We start from the raw sequence: 18056 nt of genomic DNA, 5'->3' as shown, positions 1-18056 counted from the left end.
AGTCACCCAAAGAAAGAAAGTGAAGTCACTCAGTTGTGTCTGACTCTTTGCGACCCCACGGACTGTAGCCTACAAGGCTCCTTTGTCCGTGGGATTTTCCAGGCAAGGGTACTGGAATGGATTGCCATTTCCTTCTCCAGGGGATCTTCCCAACACAGGGATCGAACCCAGGTCTCCCGCATTGCAGGCAGACGCTTTACCATCTGAGCCACCAGGCAAGCCTTACACAGTCACCCAACTGAGGAATAAAGAACAGGTAGGCAATGAGGGTGGGGTGTCAGTCACACTGGAACCCCCAACTAAGAATAGTTCCTGGATTTGCGTACAAACGCGAATCCTGAGCTAACTGGAAGCTTCAGCAAATGCAAATGTGTTGCCTGGATTTCATTATTTCATGAGGTTGGTAATTAAATACTCCCTGCACCCAAATATGCTTTTAATTTTTAAACAATAATTTTTGTCAAGGAGGAAGAAAAATTAATTGCTCAGCAGTGATTCAATGGTATTTTGCTTGATGTGGCTGTCTTCCTCCAGATAAGCTTTTGGTGTACACCTCCTATCTGTAAGATATTTCATTTGAGTCTGGAATGGCAATCCTTACCGAGTTGTTCACTAGTTTTTAATTTAATGTAAACACCTATTCATTGAATCACCTCCCCTTCACTAATTAATTCCTTGCAAAGAGTCAATTTCTTGAGCTTCCAGCAATTAAAAAAGAAAAGTGCCAGGAAAATGTAACCAGAGTTGGTTGTTTTTTTTTTTTCCTTCCACCACTTTTAGAGGCCAGAAAATGTTGTCATGGAGACAACAGCTGGTAGATTATGAGGGACAGGTCTCAAGAGAGAAGTGTCTTGGAAAGGGAAGATCAAGTTGAAAAAAGAGTGAGAAAGAACCACTGCAAGCTCCTTCACTAAGCATTGTGGGGAGCTCCGCTGAAAGAGGTGTTTGAGTGAACAAAGAATAAAAGAAGTATTTCCTCCTTTCTTTCAACTAACATAGGAAATGTTTTTCTTCCAAAGGGGAACAGATTTCTTTTAAGCAAATCTCAAGCATATGTACATATCTTGACATAATTACATTTTAAAATTGGGATTCACACTGATGCACCAAATTGGTTGCCTTAGTAATGAGATATCACCCAGGCAACGGATTTGCTGCTCTTTCTCGAGAGCAAATCATCTGCTTGCAACTTACAGGGGGAGAGGGCTGGGGAAGGGGTGGCAGTGGTCGCTTCCTGGCAGTTATCTGAGAGGAGATAAATAAGAAACAAATTCTTTTTGACATGTCGTCATTATTTTCCAAATATGCTTTTATCTTTTTTATTCATCAGTTGGGTGGGAGGAGGAAAAGGGTAGGTGGGGGTAGGAAAAGAGAGAGGGAGGGAGGGAGGAGGATGCTCTGTCATTCCAGTGCTGCTGAAGCATTTTTATTGTTCTAAAAGGGCTTTGCATTTGTCAATATGTAAATACTAAATGGCATCAGCTATTGGCCGACATTATAAATCAACAGAAATTTTCTTCACAATAATAAAAATCAATGACTTGTATTGCGTAGTTATTTTAATGACACTGCTTAGTAACACACGTAGGGGTAACGCTTCAACATTCAAGAATCATTTACTAAATGTCTTGCAGATAGGAAATACTCCTTGGCTTCTTCATAAAGAACATCCATCCTTTCCCATACCTATTTCCATTACCACGACTTACCAACAAATGTTTGACACACTTTCCTGGGGGCTTCCCAGGTGGCACTACCTGCCTGCCAATGGAGGAGATGTAAGAGATCGGGTCGGGAAGATCCCCTGGAGGAGGACATGGCAATCCACTGCAGTATTCTTGCCTGGAGAATTCCATGGACACGGAAGCCAGGTGGGCTACAGTCCAGAGGGCTGCAGGGAGTCAGACATGACTGAAGCGACTTAACACGCATGCATACACACTTTCTTGCTGGAGGATTCTGATAGCGGGTGTTTTTCTTCTCCTCTTATACTTTGCTTTCACCCCAATCATTTTTGACATTCTGGTTATTAATAAACCAGTAGTGATCTCCCAATGGCCAGATTACGTGGGCACTTTCAGCCCTTTATTTTGCTGCATAACTCTGTGTTTGACACTGCTGATCATTCCTTCTTCCTTGAAACCCGCTGCTTCCTTTGCTTCCCTGACTCAAACATCCAACTTGCTGGGCGTCTTGACTTGAATGTCTCAGAGGCACTTCGAACTATGCTCCAAGCTATTAATTTCCTCCAAATATGCTCCTGCCTCTGTTCCTTTTCTCTCTTTCTCAGTTGTTAGTGGCACCAGCTGTCTAGGAACCTTCCTCTAACATCAAAGGGGCAGTTTTTATATTAATAATCCCAAGGGCTGGACTAGTCTACGTTTATTACCAAACACAATATTGAATATTTTTGTTTAAATATTTTTGAATATTTTTCTAGAAACACTTGCTCCTTGTTTTTGTCATAGGAAGTTTATAAACAATAACCATAGTGACAATTAACTGCTATGACACCAATGACCCAACTCTAATGAAATTCAACCTGTACAAATGGTTTATGGAATAGAGATGAAGAGCCATCTTCCCTACAAATGGCCTTTGAGTAAAATGTGAACTTGACAGAGTGGTTCTCAAACTTTTTGGCATCTCTCCCTCATCCAGAAGGGATAGGCTACCCACTCCAGTTTTCTTGGGCTTCCCTCGTGGCTCAGCTGGTAAAGAATCCACCGATAATGTGGGAGACCTGGGTTCAATCCCTGGGTTGGGAAGATCCCCTGGAGAAGGGAAAGGCTACCCAGTCCAGTACTCTGACCTGGAGAATTCCATGGACTGTATAGTCCATGGGGTCGCAAAGAGTCAGACACAACTGAGCGACTTTCATCTTCACTCACTTCATCCGGAAAGCGTTCTCTTCCAGCTCAGGTAGGTGGCTGGTCTCAGCCCACCTGGCAGTCATTACCTACTCAACAGAGTCATAATTACTCAACTGCACTGGTCTGAGTGCTAACACATCACCCTCCTGACTGGCTTGTCAGCTTCCTCTGGGTGAAGCCCTGTCTTGTTCACTGTACATCTCTCTTCAGTAACGAATGGGAAAGTCCGTGTTTATTACTCATTGAAAATGCATGAGTGCCCTTCTCCCACCCGACCACACATCACAGTGTTGGAAAAGGCACTTGCTACCCATTTCTTTTCATCTCCTACTGAAAAGACATATCATCATTTGATCAAGGGCACATTTTTCTTTATTTCTTTCAGTCCTTACCATGGTCAAGCAGCATATTTTTAACCATAAATATTCCCCATGAATAAAGCAGTGAGTGGACTGGCATTGGGGGCAACCTCCCTTATCACCCAGGAAAGCCTCCCCCTCCCTTCCTGTAATTCGGCTTATGCTTTGTCTACAGTCATCCACACACACCTTTCCCAACCTACTCATGGCTTGCAAGTCACTTTTACTACAACAAACAAAAATCTCTTCTCTTGGAGCATGTAATCTCTGTAAAAGAGTCACTGATCATTTTTCATGACCACGCACATGTCAAGAGCTGATTCATATAGGAAACAGCAGTTTTCTTCCCACTGTAGTGAAGATATATCTTAGTTCATATCTCCAAGAGTCAATGACTCAGACATCGCTAGGTGTCCACCCAGGTCATTTAATAAAGGAATTTTGCCAAATTACCTTCTTCTTTCTCTCTGAGCATGATACCATCATCATCTTTGTGGCTGGTTTTACAGTTTTCTTCAATAGTGTAAGTCACACCTGTTTTTCCTATAGGGAGGGAGTTCACACCGAATGATGCTACTGTGGTCTAAGTGAACCATGGAGAAGAGCGTGCATGCAGAAGGCTGGGCCACTGGGCTCAAACCCCAGCTGTGGGGCGCCCTATTGGGGAGATTTCCAGCAAGGTACTCTGGCTACTTAGCTGGCTTGAGGTCCCTTTCTTTTTAAATGAAAATAGTGATAGACACTCGTTTACAGAGTTCTTGTAAAGATTCAGTTAATATATATAAAGGGCTCAGAATAGTGCCTGTCAGCCAGTAAAGATTACTGTATTAGTAGGTGTCTTGGTTTTTTTTTTTTTTTATACTTTAAGGGTAAAAGTAATCAATTTCATATGAGAGATAATTATTTTGCTTTTAGTCTGAGAAATCAAACACTTGATTGGTTTCTCAAAGAAGCTGGTAAGCTTTGCTTGAAAAGGAAGTGAGAGCCCCACAGCTTCATGCTACTATTTGACAAAGTTTCACAATAAACAATATATCAAGGAACAGGGCCAAGTGAATAACTACACCCATACAGTCTAGTTTTCAGATAATGATTCTATTCACACTTTTTCTCTGGCTGATTTACAAAATTATTCTACTCAGACCTATATGAATCTTTGAGATTACTTATAATAGTGATGATATTATTCCCAGTTTCAGAATTTGCTGTTTTCATGACACACTCATGTTTTAATGAACCACTTTTAACTCTTCACAAGATCTTTTGTGTGTTTGACTGAAGTGACTTAGCAGCAGCAGTCGCTAAGTTGTGTCCAACTCTTTGCAACCCCATGGACTGCAGCCTGCCAGTCTCCTCTATCCATAGGATTTCCCAGGCAAGAACACTGGAGTGGGTTGTCATTTCCTTCTCCAATGCATGAAAGTGAAAAGTGAAAGTGAAGACGCTCAGTCGCGTCCGACTCTTCACGACCCCATGGACTGCAGCCCACCAGGCTCCTCCATCCATGGGATTTTCCAGGCAAGATAAAACAGATAACTAGTAACGACCTATTGTATAGCACAGGGAACTCTTTGAGAGTGATAGGGTTGTTACTAACATTTATAACAGACAACAGTCATCAACCAGGAAGGTTCCAATCAAACTGAGAGATCTGGTCATCCTGGTTTAGAGTCAAAGCCTGAATCTGGTCAATCTCTCAGCTAGGTATAAAGAAGAAACACACAGCATCAGATCTGTGACAACAAACCATCCCCCGGATAAGCACTGAGGATCAAAAGCAAGGATCTGGATATACACAGAACAGATGTGGCAAAATAACTTACTACGGCAGACAAAAAACAGAGATCCAACTTTCAAATTTACAAGCTGTCTTAAGAAAGATAACAGAACAGAGGAAAGGCAATATTAAAAAAAAAATTAACAGAAGAAAACTGTTTTAAGATGAAACAGAATTTTAAGATTCCACTCCAAAAGTTTTTCTCTGAGTTCTAGGCAAAATAAATGAACAAGACCAACACTTAGAAATATCTTGGCAGTTGGGAGGGAAGATAAACTTTTATAATTTGCACATGATGTAATCTTTTACCCAGAAAAATGAATAGAATCAATAAATATGAATCAAGAAAGGCTTCATTTTGGATACAGATAAACCAACATAAGCCAAATCCAATGGACATAGGAGCCTGTATGGCTACAGACCATGGGGTCGCAAAGCATTGGACATGACTTAGCAACTGAGCCTGCAAGCAAACACACGCAAGCCAATACTATTTCTCTATACCAACACTGCCATGTAGAAAATCTAATAAAAACACAATAATAAAATCCCAACAGCTACAAAAATAATAAAGTATCTAGGAATTTACCATGAATTCATAAGGTCCCTCTTAAGTCTAAAAGTCAATAAAATGATCTAAATAAGCCTATTCTATACTCTTAAGATGATTGAATATTATAAAAATGTTAACCCTTTCAAATTAATCTATAAATTCAATGCAACCATAATAAACAGTATTGTTGAATTTCATGAACTCAATAAACACACATTAAAATTCATATTACAGAATAAAGGTCTATGTATACAATAATCAACCTCAATAAAGAGTAGGGGAAAAAAAAGTACAGAAGATGGACTTGTCATATACTAAGACATATGACAATAAACAGTGTGTGTCATTGAGTGTAATGAGAGGCAGATATAAAAATGGAACCCCACACAGTGCTCAGAAACAGAATACATGTAATATATATGTATATATAAAAACTTCATACACAATAAAAGTGGCACCACAAATTAATAGGAAAAGAATAGATCATTTAGTAGGTGACACCGAGAAAACTTGCTCATCATATAGAAGAATGTGAATTAGAGAACCACACACTCAGGTGGATTTTGAATGGATTGAAGACCTAAATGTGAAGGGTAAAACTATACAGTTCATAGAAGAAAACACAGGAGAGTACCTTTGTGACCTGGAGACAAGGCAAGCCCTCTTAGACAAAATTCCAAAACACAAAGGATAAGGCAAAAAAAGTTGAAGATTTTCAATTATGTCAACATTAAGGATTCTCTTCAACAAAGCATATTAGAAAGTTCAATAGAACCCCTACAGTAGGAGAATATATTTATAATGTCTGAAGTGAAAGAGAGACTAATGTCTAAAACAGTCCAGGAATTCCTGCTCATCAACAAACAATGATACTAACTCCAGAAGAAAAGCGGATGAAAGATAGGAATGGGCAGTTTACAGGAAACCCCCGAAAGCAAACACGCATTTAATTAGATGTTCAAGTTTAATGGTAATCAGAGAAAGAGGAAATATAATAAAACAGCGTGATCTCATTATACTTAGTAGTCTGGCAAAATCTAGGTACCTGGATGATACTGAAAATGATGTGGGCACATAGTAACTTCTATATGCAAACTGGTGACGTGCAAACTGGCAGGCATCCTGGAGAGGAGCAGCCAGGTCTACACATGCCCAATGACCCAGCCACCCTTCCCTTGATGGATACTCCATTCTCACAGAGGGACATGAATTCTTTTTTTTTTTTTTATCAGTTTTTACATTAAAACGTTTCATACAGAAGGTATGGAAATGGGTAAGGGGAATAAAAATAGTGAGCGGATGAAATGAAAAGGGACCCTGCACAGATCAATGATGACCCTGCACAGATCCTAAGATCATGGAGCAGTGATAAGTCAGCACTACACACTTCAGTCAAGGGCTGGCAGTGGGTCATGATGGGTGAGACAGCTGGTTTCAAACGAGTTGGTCAAGCTTTTGAATGACAAGACAGAAAAAAGTTCTCTATGCAGTTAAGATGAGGCTAACTCATTTTGATCCAGTTGACCAAAATCAGACTACTTCCAGATCCACAGACAAAAATCAGACTACTTCAAACATCTCTCTGATTCTGAATATCAGAAGACGAAATATCTTTGGCGTTTGCAGGATAAAATTGATTCTTGTTGTTGTGTACTAGAGAAACCAAGACAACACTGTAAAGCAATTATCTTCCAATTAAAAATAAATGTAAAAAGATATTTTAAAAAATTGAACTCACACAGGTAAGTTTTCCATGTGCAAAGGCAACAGAAAATACTCTAAGAGATGCATAGATGCAAAAAAATTACATCATTGTGAACATTTCTTGACTCAGAGAAAGTATTCAACTCATTTTTAAGAACATAAAATCAAAGCCTTATCCTCGTATAGAAAATATAAGATTACCTTTTGTAGAAAGAGGACAATCCTTACAAGCATCTGAGCACGGAGCTCTTCCAAGGTAAACAATGTTCGGGGTGTTCGAATGAAAATTTTGGTCTTCCCATAAGCCACATCATCCTGAAAGCCACAGTATTCGACCAGTTTCTTGACAGCCTCTTTGTCTGAGGGGAGGTCATGGTTGGGCCAGGTGAATTCAGAGATCATTTTGTACCTTGATGGGGAAAAACAAACAAACAAACCAGGACATGGATTAAGGGAGAAAAACCATGTGGTATTAGTAGAAGCAGAAAAGCTATTCAATAAAATTCATGCTTCACAGAAAGGAAAAAAAAAAAACTTCTTAGCAAACTCAGAATAGAGATGAATTTCATTAGCTTCATAAGAGACACAGAAAAAGGCTTCAATAAAATATAATACTCCTTTAGGATAATAACTCTTACTAAACCAGAGTTAGAAGGGTATTCCTTAATTTAATAAAAGCTATTTGCCAAAAACTTGCAGCAAATATTATCTGTAACATGGCAACCTTGGAAGCATTCTCTTTGCAAACAGAAACAAGACAAGGATGCCTCTATCATGGGTTTTTGAAAACATTACTTAAGAACAACATGACTCGTTTCAAAGGAAATCCACCAGATTTTCAGATAAACTATCATCAGTAAAAGAAAACTAAGCCGTGTTTTACATATAAGGTTAACACACAAAAATCCTTTGCAATTCTACATACAAGTAGCCACCAGTTTCTCAATATGTGGGCCTCTTATAAGTTAGTTTACCACACACCAGCTTCTTGGTGACGGTGATCATGAGCAAGACAGAAGTCAAAGTCTCAGCCTTGCGTAACCTAATCTCACAAGCAACATTCCATCACTTTCACCATAGTCTGTTTTGCTAGAAGCAATTCACGAGGGCCAGCCCACTCTCCTGGGAAGAGGAGTACGCGGGCATGAACACCAGGAAGCAGGGATCAGTGGGACCAGCTTGGAAGGCTGCCTACCACAGTGCTTTCCCCCTATCCTTGGTGCAAAGTTGTTTACATGGAGTCAAATTTAGTATATTTTTCACTCACTGCATCTGAATTTTAAGTCTTAGTGAAAGAGGTTCTCCTCACACTTAGATTACAGGGTAATTCACTTAGGGGTTCTTCTAGGACTTGCATGTTTCCATTTTTTACATTTGGAGCTCTGATTCATTTGTAATTTATCTTGGTATACGGAATGGATCCGACTTTACTTCTGAAAAAACTCTATTTCCAATATTATTTACTAAAAAGTCGGTCTTTCTCCCTCTGAGTTAATACGCCATTTTATCATATGCTAAATTTTCATATGTACTTTAATTCATTTCTAGGCTTTTTGGTCTGTTTCACTGCTCTCTCTGCCCATCAGTACCACAGGGTTTTAATTATAGATGTTCTATTTTAATATCCAGTGGTCTTTTCTCTTTCTTTTCCTTTTAAAGGTCTTTCTAGATATTCTTGGATGTTTATTTTTCTATATGAACTTTAGAAGTAATTTGCATAGGGAAAAACAATCACAAAACAACAAATCCTTGTGGGTATTTTTTGGGGTTCCCATGCATTAAATTTGGCTATGATGTCCAGTTGTCCCACCCAAGAACCAGGGATTGGTTCAAGTCTACTTTTGCGCCTTCCAGGACTCTTCATATTTTCCTCCTAGGAATTTACCCATTTCTGGTTAAGATAATATGTATCTAAGGGGCATCTGATTCCTCCTTCTTGATATTTCTCTCTTTTCCTAGTTTCTATCTCAGCTTCCGTGGCAGCATGCTCTTCCTGGATTCCTTCTGTCTCTGGATATTTCTTCTCAATCTCATTTTCTGGCTACTGTTCTTCACTACTGGACCTCGAAATGTTGGAGTGCCCCGGGGCTCATATCAAGCCCTCGTCTCTCTTTGTACAACCTCCCACATCACCTCATCTATTCCGTCCATTTCATTTTTCAACTCAAGCAATTATTATCCCAAGCCCAGTTCTCAATTCTGAATTTCACACTCACATATCCAGTGCCTAAACAGACCTTGCTGCTGCTGCTGCTGCTAAGTCGCGTCAAGTCGTGTCCGATTCTGTGCAACCCCATAGATGGCAGCCCAGCAGGCTCCTCTGTCCCTGGGATTCTCCAGGCAAGAATACTGGAGTGGGTTGCCATTTCCTTCTCCAGGCACTTTAAATTCTTCTTTCAGTCCTTCCAACCACAAAGTCATTGGTTACCGAAGCCAGAATCCTGGGAATCGCATTTGATTCCTGCTCTTCTCTTTCATTCCTTCTCATTCATCATTGAGTCTATTGATTCCACCTCCAAAATATTTTTAAAATTCAGCTACTCTCATCTTCACTGCCACAATCCTAAGAGAAGCCACCATCAAGTTTACTACAGCAGACTCCTAAACTGTTTCCCATTTCTTCAATCCATTCTGCATATTCAGCAGTCACAGCAGTATTCCCAAAAGCCTCACAACATTTTTATCTTTTACTGCTCTCCTGCTTTCATTGCTCTGCTCCAGTAGCCTTGGCCTTCTTCAGGGTCTCGGTGTTGTAGTTGCCTCTTTCTTGCTTTGAGGCTTTGTACATGCTGTTCCCACTGCCTGGAATACTTTTTTTTTTTTTTTAATGGAAATCCTGATTTTTTTAAAAAATGTATTTACCTATCTGGCTGTGTGAGGTCTTAGTTGGGCCATGCAGGATCTTCCATTTTACTTGCAGCACGCGAATTCTTCACTGCGCCATGTGGGGTCTAGTTCCCTAACCAGGGATTGAACCTGGGCCCCCTGCATTGGTCTAGTCTTAGCCACTGGGCCATCAGGGAAGTTCCCTGGAATGCTTTTTTTTTTTGAAGCTACTCTTTGAAAGGCGGAGACTTCTCATCTTCTAGTCTTTTTTGATTTTCCTCCATCAATCATCATCCCCATTATTCCTAAAACAACCAGTTGTGTTTCTTTTCCTCACACCATTCATCTCAGTTTGTAATCATATTGATTTGCGGGTCTGTCTGTTGAATGTCTGTCTATAAGTACCACGAAGGTGGAGATTTTGTTTTGTTCCTCACTATATGCCTATATGCCCCGTGCCTATCATGTTGTCTGCCACACAGTGAAGAGAGAGATATCTGTTGAATAAAAGAATGGAAGAAAATACATTTAAAAGTCTAGTCACTTGCCAGATAGAGACAGAAACCGAAACCGAAGAGTTCTGATACAAAGAGAGAGGGAACGATGTGCAATATCACATGAAAAAAGGAAAAAAAAATTCAAAAGCTTGCCAATTAATTATGAAAGTAGAATAAGAGTCAACAGGCAGTAATGGTGTGTGTTCAAAGTTTTAGGCATTCTGCAGGAACTAGAAGAAATCGTACAGCCACACTGCTCAGCTAACACATCAGGGTAACGGTGCCCTTCCTCTCTTTCCTATGGTTGAGGGCACAACCCCAGTTCTCCAGCAAACCAGCATCCTGAACTTGCAAATGAAAAAGCTGAACTCATCTGCTTTCTGACAACTAGTTTTTAACCTCCCTGGAAGACTTTAGCAGCTTTTAAGGTTATCAGTACCTTTAAAATCCTTCTCTCTCTCTTTTGATAAAAGAATGAAAGTGACAAGAAGTCTAGGCTCAAAGCTAGCTTACAAAAAAAAAAATCTGCAGAATCTAAAAACAAACTCACTGTGGAAATGTTACTTTTTCTCCCACCAAGACTGAAAACATTCGTCCAGTGTCCTACACACTTTTCATCCTACCGCATACAGCACTGTTAATCAGTTCAATCAGTATATGTAAATATTATATTTATAGGAAAATACATTCTTTTCCCTGTCTTGTTAATTAACATTTCTATCCTTCCCATAAACAGCACAAGTCTTTACTTCTCTATATTCCTCATTCCCATTTTAATTTTTGCTGCAAATGATTTCTACTGATATCCTTCCCCGCTCCCCTCAACCCCCCCCCATTATAATGGAAACCACATGTATAGATTTCACAAGAAGTTTTACTGACTTATTTGTTCAATATTGCTTTTCTGCATTCCACATTTCCCTTCTGCATTTATATTCCTTTTTGCTAAAGTACACCCTTTCGAAGATTTTTCAGAGAAGTCTAGGGATAGTAAACTTTCTGAAATTATATATGTCTGGAAATTTATTTTGTTTTTATTTTGCCCACACTCTTTTGTCTGTGCGGGTCTGCACTGTTGCATGTGGGTTTTCTCCAGTCGCAGTGAGTGGGGTCTACTCCCTAGATGCAATGCTTGGGCTTCTCACTATGGTGGCCTCTCTCGTGGGACACAGGCTTAGTTGCCTCGCAGCACATAAAATCTTCCCAAACCTGGGATGGAACCTGTGTCCCTTGCATTGGCAGGCAGACTCTTTACCACTGGACCAGCAGGGAAGTTCCCTGCCCACACTCTCGAATGATAACTTGGCATGGAAGAAAATTCTAAGTGTAAACTTCATTCCCCTTCACAGTGCAGATACTGCTCCTTTGACTGTTTACACTGAATGTCGCTAATGAGAAGTCTGATGACAGTATGAGTCTCATTTCCTCACAGGTAGTTTGCCTTTCTTCTTGGGAACCCTAAGCATTTTTCATTATGCCTAGAGTTCTGAAAGTGAACATAACCTAAGTCCATTTAAAAAATTCGTATGTTTTACACTTGGTGTATTCTTTCAATCTGACCCCTGGACTCTTCTTTCTTTTAGAGCTCCTGCTAAATGGCTTTTGGCCCTCCTGGATCAAACTTATACTTGGTGTGACCTTTCTTTAGAACGTTCCATCTCTTTTTCTCTGTGATGAGGTCTGGGAGAAGTCTTCAGCTTGATATTCTAGCTCGATCTTCTAGCTCACTAACTCATTTAAAAGAAGTTTAGTTTGAAAATAATTTTTTTTAATTATGGTAAATTTTATGCATTGTAAAATGCACACATTTAAATACACAATTCAGTAAGTTTTGAAAAATGTGTCCACTCATGAAACTGACATGCCAATCAAGATGAAGATCATCTACATAATCACAAAGAGCTCCCCAATTACCTTTCCCCCTTTCCAGCCAACTCTCAACGGAGAGCAAAGCACTGCTCTGATTTTTATCTGTTCATGAGCTTCATATGAATGGCAGCATAAAGTATGTCCTCTCTGGTGACTCCTTTTCACATAATGTTTTATTCATCCATGCTGTTGGTATAGTATCAGCTGCTCATTATCTTTTTTTTTTGGCCACACTGCATGGCATGTGGGCTCTTAGTTCCCTGAGCAGGGATTGAACCCACACCCCCTGCATTGAAAAGTGGAGTCTTAACCACCGGACCACCAGGGAAGTCCCTGTTCATTCTCTTTAGTGCTGACTTGCAACCATTATATGATGACACTATAAATTGCTGACTCATTCTATTGATGGACAATTCACTCCAATTGTGCTTAATTTGGTTTTCACTTTCCAAATCCCTAATTGGTTCTTTTTAACAACAACCACCTGTTCTTGTTTTGAACTTCATATTCCTACTTTAGGACTAAAATTCTCTCCTTTATCTCTCTGAGAATATGAATAGGCTTTTTCCAAGGTCTTCGCCTTGCTCTAGTTCCTTGGGGGTGAGGTTTTGCATTTGTCGAGCTTATTGGTTCTTTCTCATTGGTCTGGTCTTTCTCAGATGTTTGATTGTTGTCTCATCTCCTACCCTAGAATCCTTCTTCCTACGTGTACGTCTTGGCCTTTGTTGGCCTCTTGTAAGGTGGCTATTTTTGCTTCCTGAATCTTGTATTCCTAAGTATTTTATTCTTTTCATTGAAATGGTGAATGGAATTGTTTCCTTAATTTCTCTTTCTATTTCCTCATTATTAGTGTATAGGAATGCAAGGGATTTCTGTGTGTTGATATACCTATGATGTCTCCCTTGCAGTTGCTCAGGTGGTTATTTGTCCTGGCCATTACGGCAGCCTCTCAGTGCTGCAGCTGCGATAAACTCCAGACTGTAGCTGAGATTCTCCTGAACGCCAGCTGAAGCCTCAGCAGGCAGTCCTTCCTTAAAACTGTGACCTCAGCATACTTCTGGGTCTACATGTCTGCCTCCTATCGTATTTAGGAGTGATTCTCATCTTTAAGGCTCACTGAGCATCCCTCTTTTGATTTCATAGTGTAGCTGTGCCTTTACTTGGCTTTAAATACACATATTTTATATCACTGGGGGATGTTCTGGAGTGGGAATGGGAGATTTAAGATTGTACTCCTAAGACTATCATATCTGAAATTCATAGGTTCTTTTTCACCTTTTCTATTTTTACATGAGTATTAGAAAACATAATCCAATCCTTGTAGCATGTCTTCTGTGCCAAAAAAACACACCAAGCATCTTGAGTTGAAAGTAAAATAAGTAGAGAAACAGACGAAAAGTGAGTAAGGATATGCACTTGCAAAATTCCTTGTCCCCGCCAAATCAAGTTGCTTATTCTCTTACTTCAACTACTCTCCGTGGCTTCCTCTTTGTCTCATGATATTTTTTAGTTAGATAAATACACATTTTAGATAAATAATTCTTTCAGTTCAGCCCCATCCTATAGCTGCCCATTCCCACCCTGTCTTTCTAATACTCGACTTCTGCTGATCTTACATAGCTGACAATACAAAAATAAATACTACCATCGAGTACTTGCTAGAATTCTGAGTAATGACAAGGGATGAGTAATCTTCCTATTAACATCATTTGACACTGAAATCAAGACAGAATGAACACATTCCTACTCTACAGCCTCAATAAAAAAGAAAAACCAAATTTAAAGAACAGCATGATCTCAATAAAGAAAATGATCAGTTTTGAGCATGACTTTCTGATCAATAAAAAATTGTCTCATTTTTCTAAGCTATTCTGCTATAAAGTTTTATTCATTCCAAGAGTCTCCAATTAGCCTGAATCCCTTTCACTTCTGCACACAAGTAGCTGAACACTGGTGGAGAAGAAAAGCTGATGCTGAGGGGGAGGGGGGTCTCACTATACACTTACAATCTCAAACCTCAAATGGGTGCTCAGGTCTTCCTGGTAGCAAAACCACTGGGAGAGAGTGGGAAAGCTCTCCCGCTCTCTAAAATGAGTATTTCTGTTTCCTTGTCAACCCCCCTCACCACCTCTCTTGATCCTCACTCTCAGGCTCATGACCTTGCCTCATACTTCAAGAAGAAATAGAAGCAATCAGACAGGAGCATTTTCATTGGTGCTATCAGTCGGCCTTCGAGGCTTCCTGCCTTGGTTTTCATATTCTTTGCCTTTCGTCCTGTTGCTAGGGGAGAAGGATCCCTGCTCCCATCTAAAGCTGACCAACCTTCCACTTGTGCTGGGATTTCATTCCTTGCCTTCTCAAGGAGGTTATTATTTCAGTTACCACCCTCCCTTCTGTGTGGCTGGTTTCTCTCTCTGTTCTGAATCATCGCCACCTGCATTTTGAACATTTTCTAGAGTCTCCTTGACTTCACATTCCACTCTGGCTGCTGCTTCCATTCTTCTCTGTTCTCATTCACAACACACATCCTTGAGTTGTCCGTGGACATCCAACTCTTCACTTCACTTTCCCATCCTGCTCAAATGGGGCTCTGACCAGCTCTTTCTCCTCTGACTTCTGTGCTGCCTGGTCTAATGGTTAAGCTTCTGCTTTTATAGTAATATTTAATATAATTGTACTTCTCTTCTTGAAATGCCATCTTCCCTTGGCTTCTGTGACCTAACCCTCTTCTGATATTTCTTCTCTCTCATTGGTCACTTCTTCTCTTTTCTTTGCTGGTTCTTTCATGTCAGACCACAAACCTAAATGTTGGCATGGGCCTTCTCTTCTTTTTCTATCAAGTCCCAAGACTTTATATATAATCTATGTATCAGTAGACCTTCACTGGTGGCTCAGAGGTTAAAGCGTCTGCCTGCAATTCAGGAGACCTGGGTTCGATCCCTGGGTTGGGAAGATCCCCTGGAGAAGGAAATGGCAACCCACTCCAGTATTCTTACCTGGAGAATCCCATGGACGGGGGAGCCTGGTGGGCTACAGTCCACGGGGTTGCAAAGAGTTGGGCACGACTGAGTGACTTCACTTACTTACTTACTTATGTATCAGTAACCCCAAACTTCCTATTTCCAGCCTGGAAGTCTTCACAGAACTACAGATTTATATGTCTAGTAGATTATTTAGTATTTCTACCTAGGCATTTAGAACCATTTCAAACCTAACATAGTTAAGAGACAAATCTTGATTCCATCTTTGCCCTAGTTCCGTGTCCCCCTCTTCACACTTCTCTTCCCCAATCTTTCTTATCTCAGAAAATGGTACCCTGCTTATCCAGATGCTCAAGCAAAAATCTACATGTTACCCTTCATCCCTCTCTGCTCCTCTCTCATTGAGTCAATCCATCAGCAAGTCTTGTCTACCTTCCCCCAAAACCTATCCTAGTGGACCTATCAGTCCACTACTCTTGGATCTACAATAATTCCTTGTTCAAGGAACTCTCACTGAGCTGCCTCTCCTGGATTCCTGCAATAGCATCTCTAAATGTCTCCTTGCTTCCTATTCACACAGCAGCCACAGTGATCTCTCAAAACATCCATAAGATTGTGTGGCTTCCTGCATAAAATCCACCAATGGTTTTCTACCACCCTTGGCCAAAATCTAAACTGTTTAGTCTGGATGACAACGTGCAACATGATCTGGCCCCCGTCCATCTCTCTGATCTCAACCCACACCACTGCCCTGTTGCTCAGCATCCTCCAACCATACTGGATGATGTTTGGTACCTAAAACAAGACACTTATTTCTACAAGGGAGACTTTTCTCCACTGTTTCCTCTGCTTCACCTGCTCTTTTTCTTTGACTTTTGTATGGCTGACTCCTTACATTCATTACTATCTACTTAGAGACTCCTCACCAACCAATATTTTATGTGTTTATTCATTCATATTTTTGTGAAATCTGTAGTCTACAACATAGGAAATGTTGAATAAATATTTTAAAATAAATGAAAAGATGGGATTTAAAACAGTATTTTTAAGATCTCAGGTGTCAACTAGTATTATTGTTACCAATAATAAATAACAATAGCAATGACACCTTATATTGAGTGATTACTATATGCCAGGTTCCCATTCTAGGTGTTTATTTTATAAATGTTATCTCATTTCAGCCCCAGCAGCCTTATCAAGTAATTACTATTATTATTCCCATTTAAAAAATTAATTTTCTCCATTCTACACATAGGAAACAGAGGCAACTGGAAAGTTATATGATTTTCCCAAGGTCAAAAGTCCCGGTCAAAGCCAGGATTCAATCAGGTAGACTAATTTTAGGGCTTCCATGATGATCTACTTAGTATCTTTTTATTATGATAGTCACTAATATCAGTAATGATAAGCAGCATTAACTGAACTTCTACTATGTGCCAGGCACCTAGGCTTTCCACTTTGGTTAATTTAATTCTCACAACAAAAGCCTTATAAGGTAGCATTACTATACTCATTTTGCAAATGCAGAAACAAAGAAGTTAAATTTCTAGCTCCAGGTCATGCAACAGACGTGTGGTATAGCCAGGATTCCAACCCACCTGTGACTCTAAATCCTTGTTTTTTCTCCTATAATACTACATGCTTATATTTTCCCAATGAGGAATTCATTTTTTCCCCATGGTCCATAAACCACAAACTCAAGGGGTCTCCTGCCAATTCTAGGAACGTCTTTCATATTTGTAGTTTCCTCAACTCTTCTGTTCACTCAACAAATATTTTGACCGCCTGATACGAGCTGATGCGTTGCTTAACATAGGGAGGGCTCCGTAAGTCTCAGTGTGCTATCGGGTTTCTCTGTTTCATCTGTTCTCACCTGTGAAGAAACTTCTCGTAGGTCTGGCGGAAGGCAAAGCCTGCCCGACGCACCCTCACGTTTTCTAGGAGTCCAAGATACTCTACTTGATGCCGGCAGCGTTCATCATCAAAGATCTGTGGGGATTTCATGTCGTTGGGCTTGATGCAACGTACATAATATGGTTCCTAAAGAAATAAACCAGCAAATGGTAAGCTTCAGTGGAGAAAAATCTCAGACTAAAGACACTAACATGAAAAGGAACGCATTTGAGTCAGTTCTAATGAGATGGATGAACCTAGAGCCTATAATACAGAGCGAAGAAAGTCAGAAAGAGAAAAACAAATATCATATATTAATGCATATATATCTTCCCTGGTGGCTCAGAGGTTAAAGCATCTGCCTCCAATGCGGGATAACTGGGTTTGATCCCTGGGTCGGGAAGATCCCCTGGAGAAGGAAATGGCAACCCACTCCAGTATTCTTGCCTGGAGAATCCCATGGAAGGAGGAGCCTGGTGGGCTACAGTCCACAGGGTCGCAAAGAGTCGGATAAGACTGAGCGACTTCACTTTCACTTTCTTCCAACACATATATATGGAATCTAGAAAGATGATACTGATGAACCTCTTTGCAGGGCAGCAGTGGAGATGCAGACAGACAGAACAGACTCATGGACACAGTGGGGGAAGGAGAGGGTGGGATGAATTGAGAGAAGAGCATGGAAACACACACATCACCACATGTAAAAGACACAGCCAGTGGG

The 18056-nt window shown here is 40.3% G+C and overlaps 1 protein-coding gene across 1 annotated transcript in view; it reads right to left on the bottom strand.

Moving 5' to 3' along the window:
• The window catches only part of MYO1D (myosin ID), a 360182-nt gene that overhangs the window by 183228 nt on the left and 158898 nt on the right, over positions 1–18056 (bottom strand). The window contains 2 exon segments of the mRNA NM_001075838.2: positions 7468–7675; positions 17313–17479. Coding sequence (NP_001069306.1) covers positions 7468–7675; positions 17313–17479 — 375 coding nt within the window.

Source organism: Bos taurus, chromosome 19, assembly GCF_002263795.3.
Source record: "Bos taurus isolate L1 Dominette 01449 registration number 42190680 breed Hereford chromosome 19, ARS-UCD2.0, whole genome shotgun sequence".
Classification (NCBI taxonomy): Eukaryota; Metazoa; Chordata; class Mammalia; order Artiodactyla; family Bovidae; genus Bos; species Bos taurus.
This window is presented reverse-complemented; position numbering and strand designations above follow the sequence as displayed.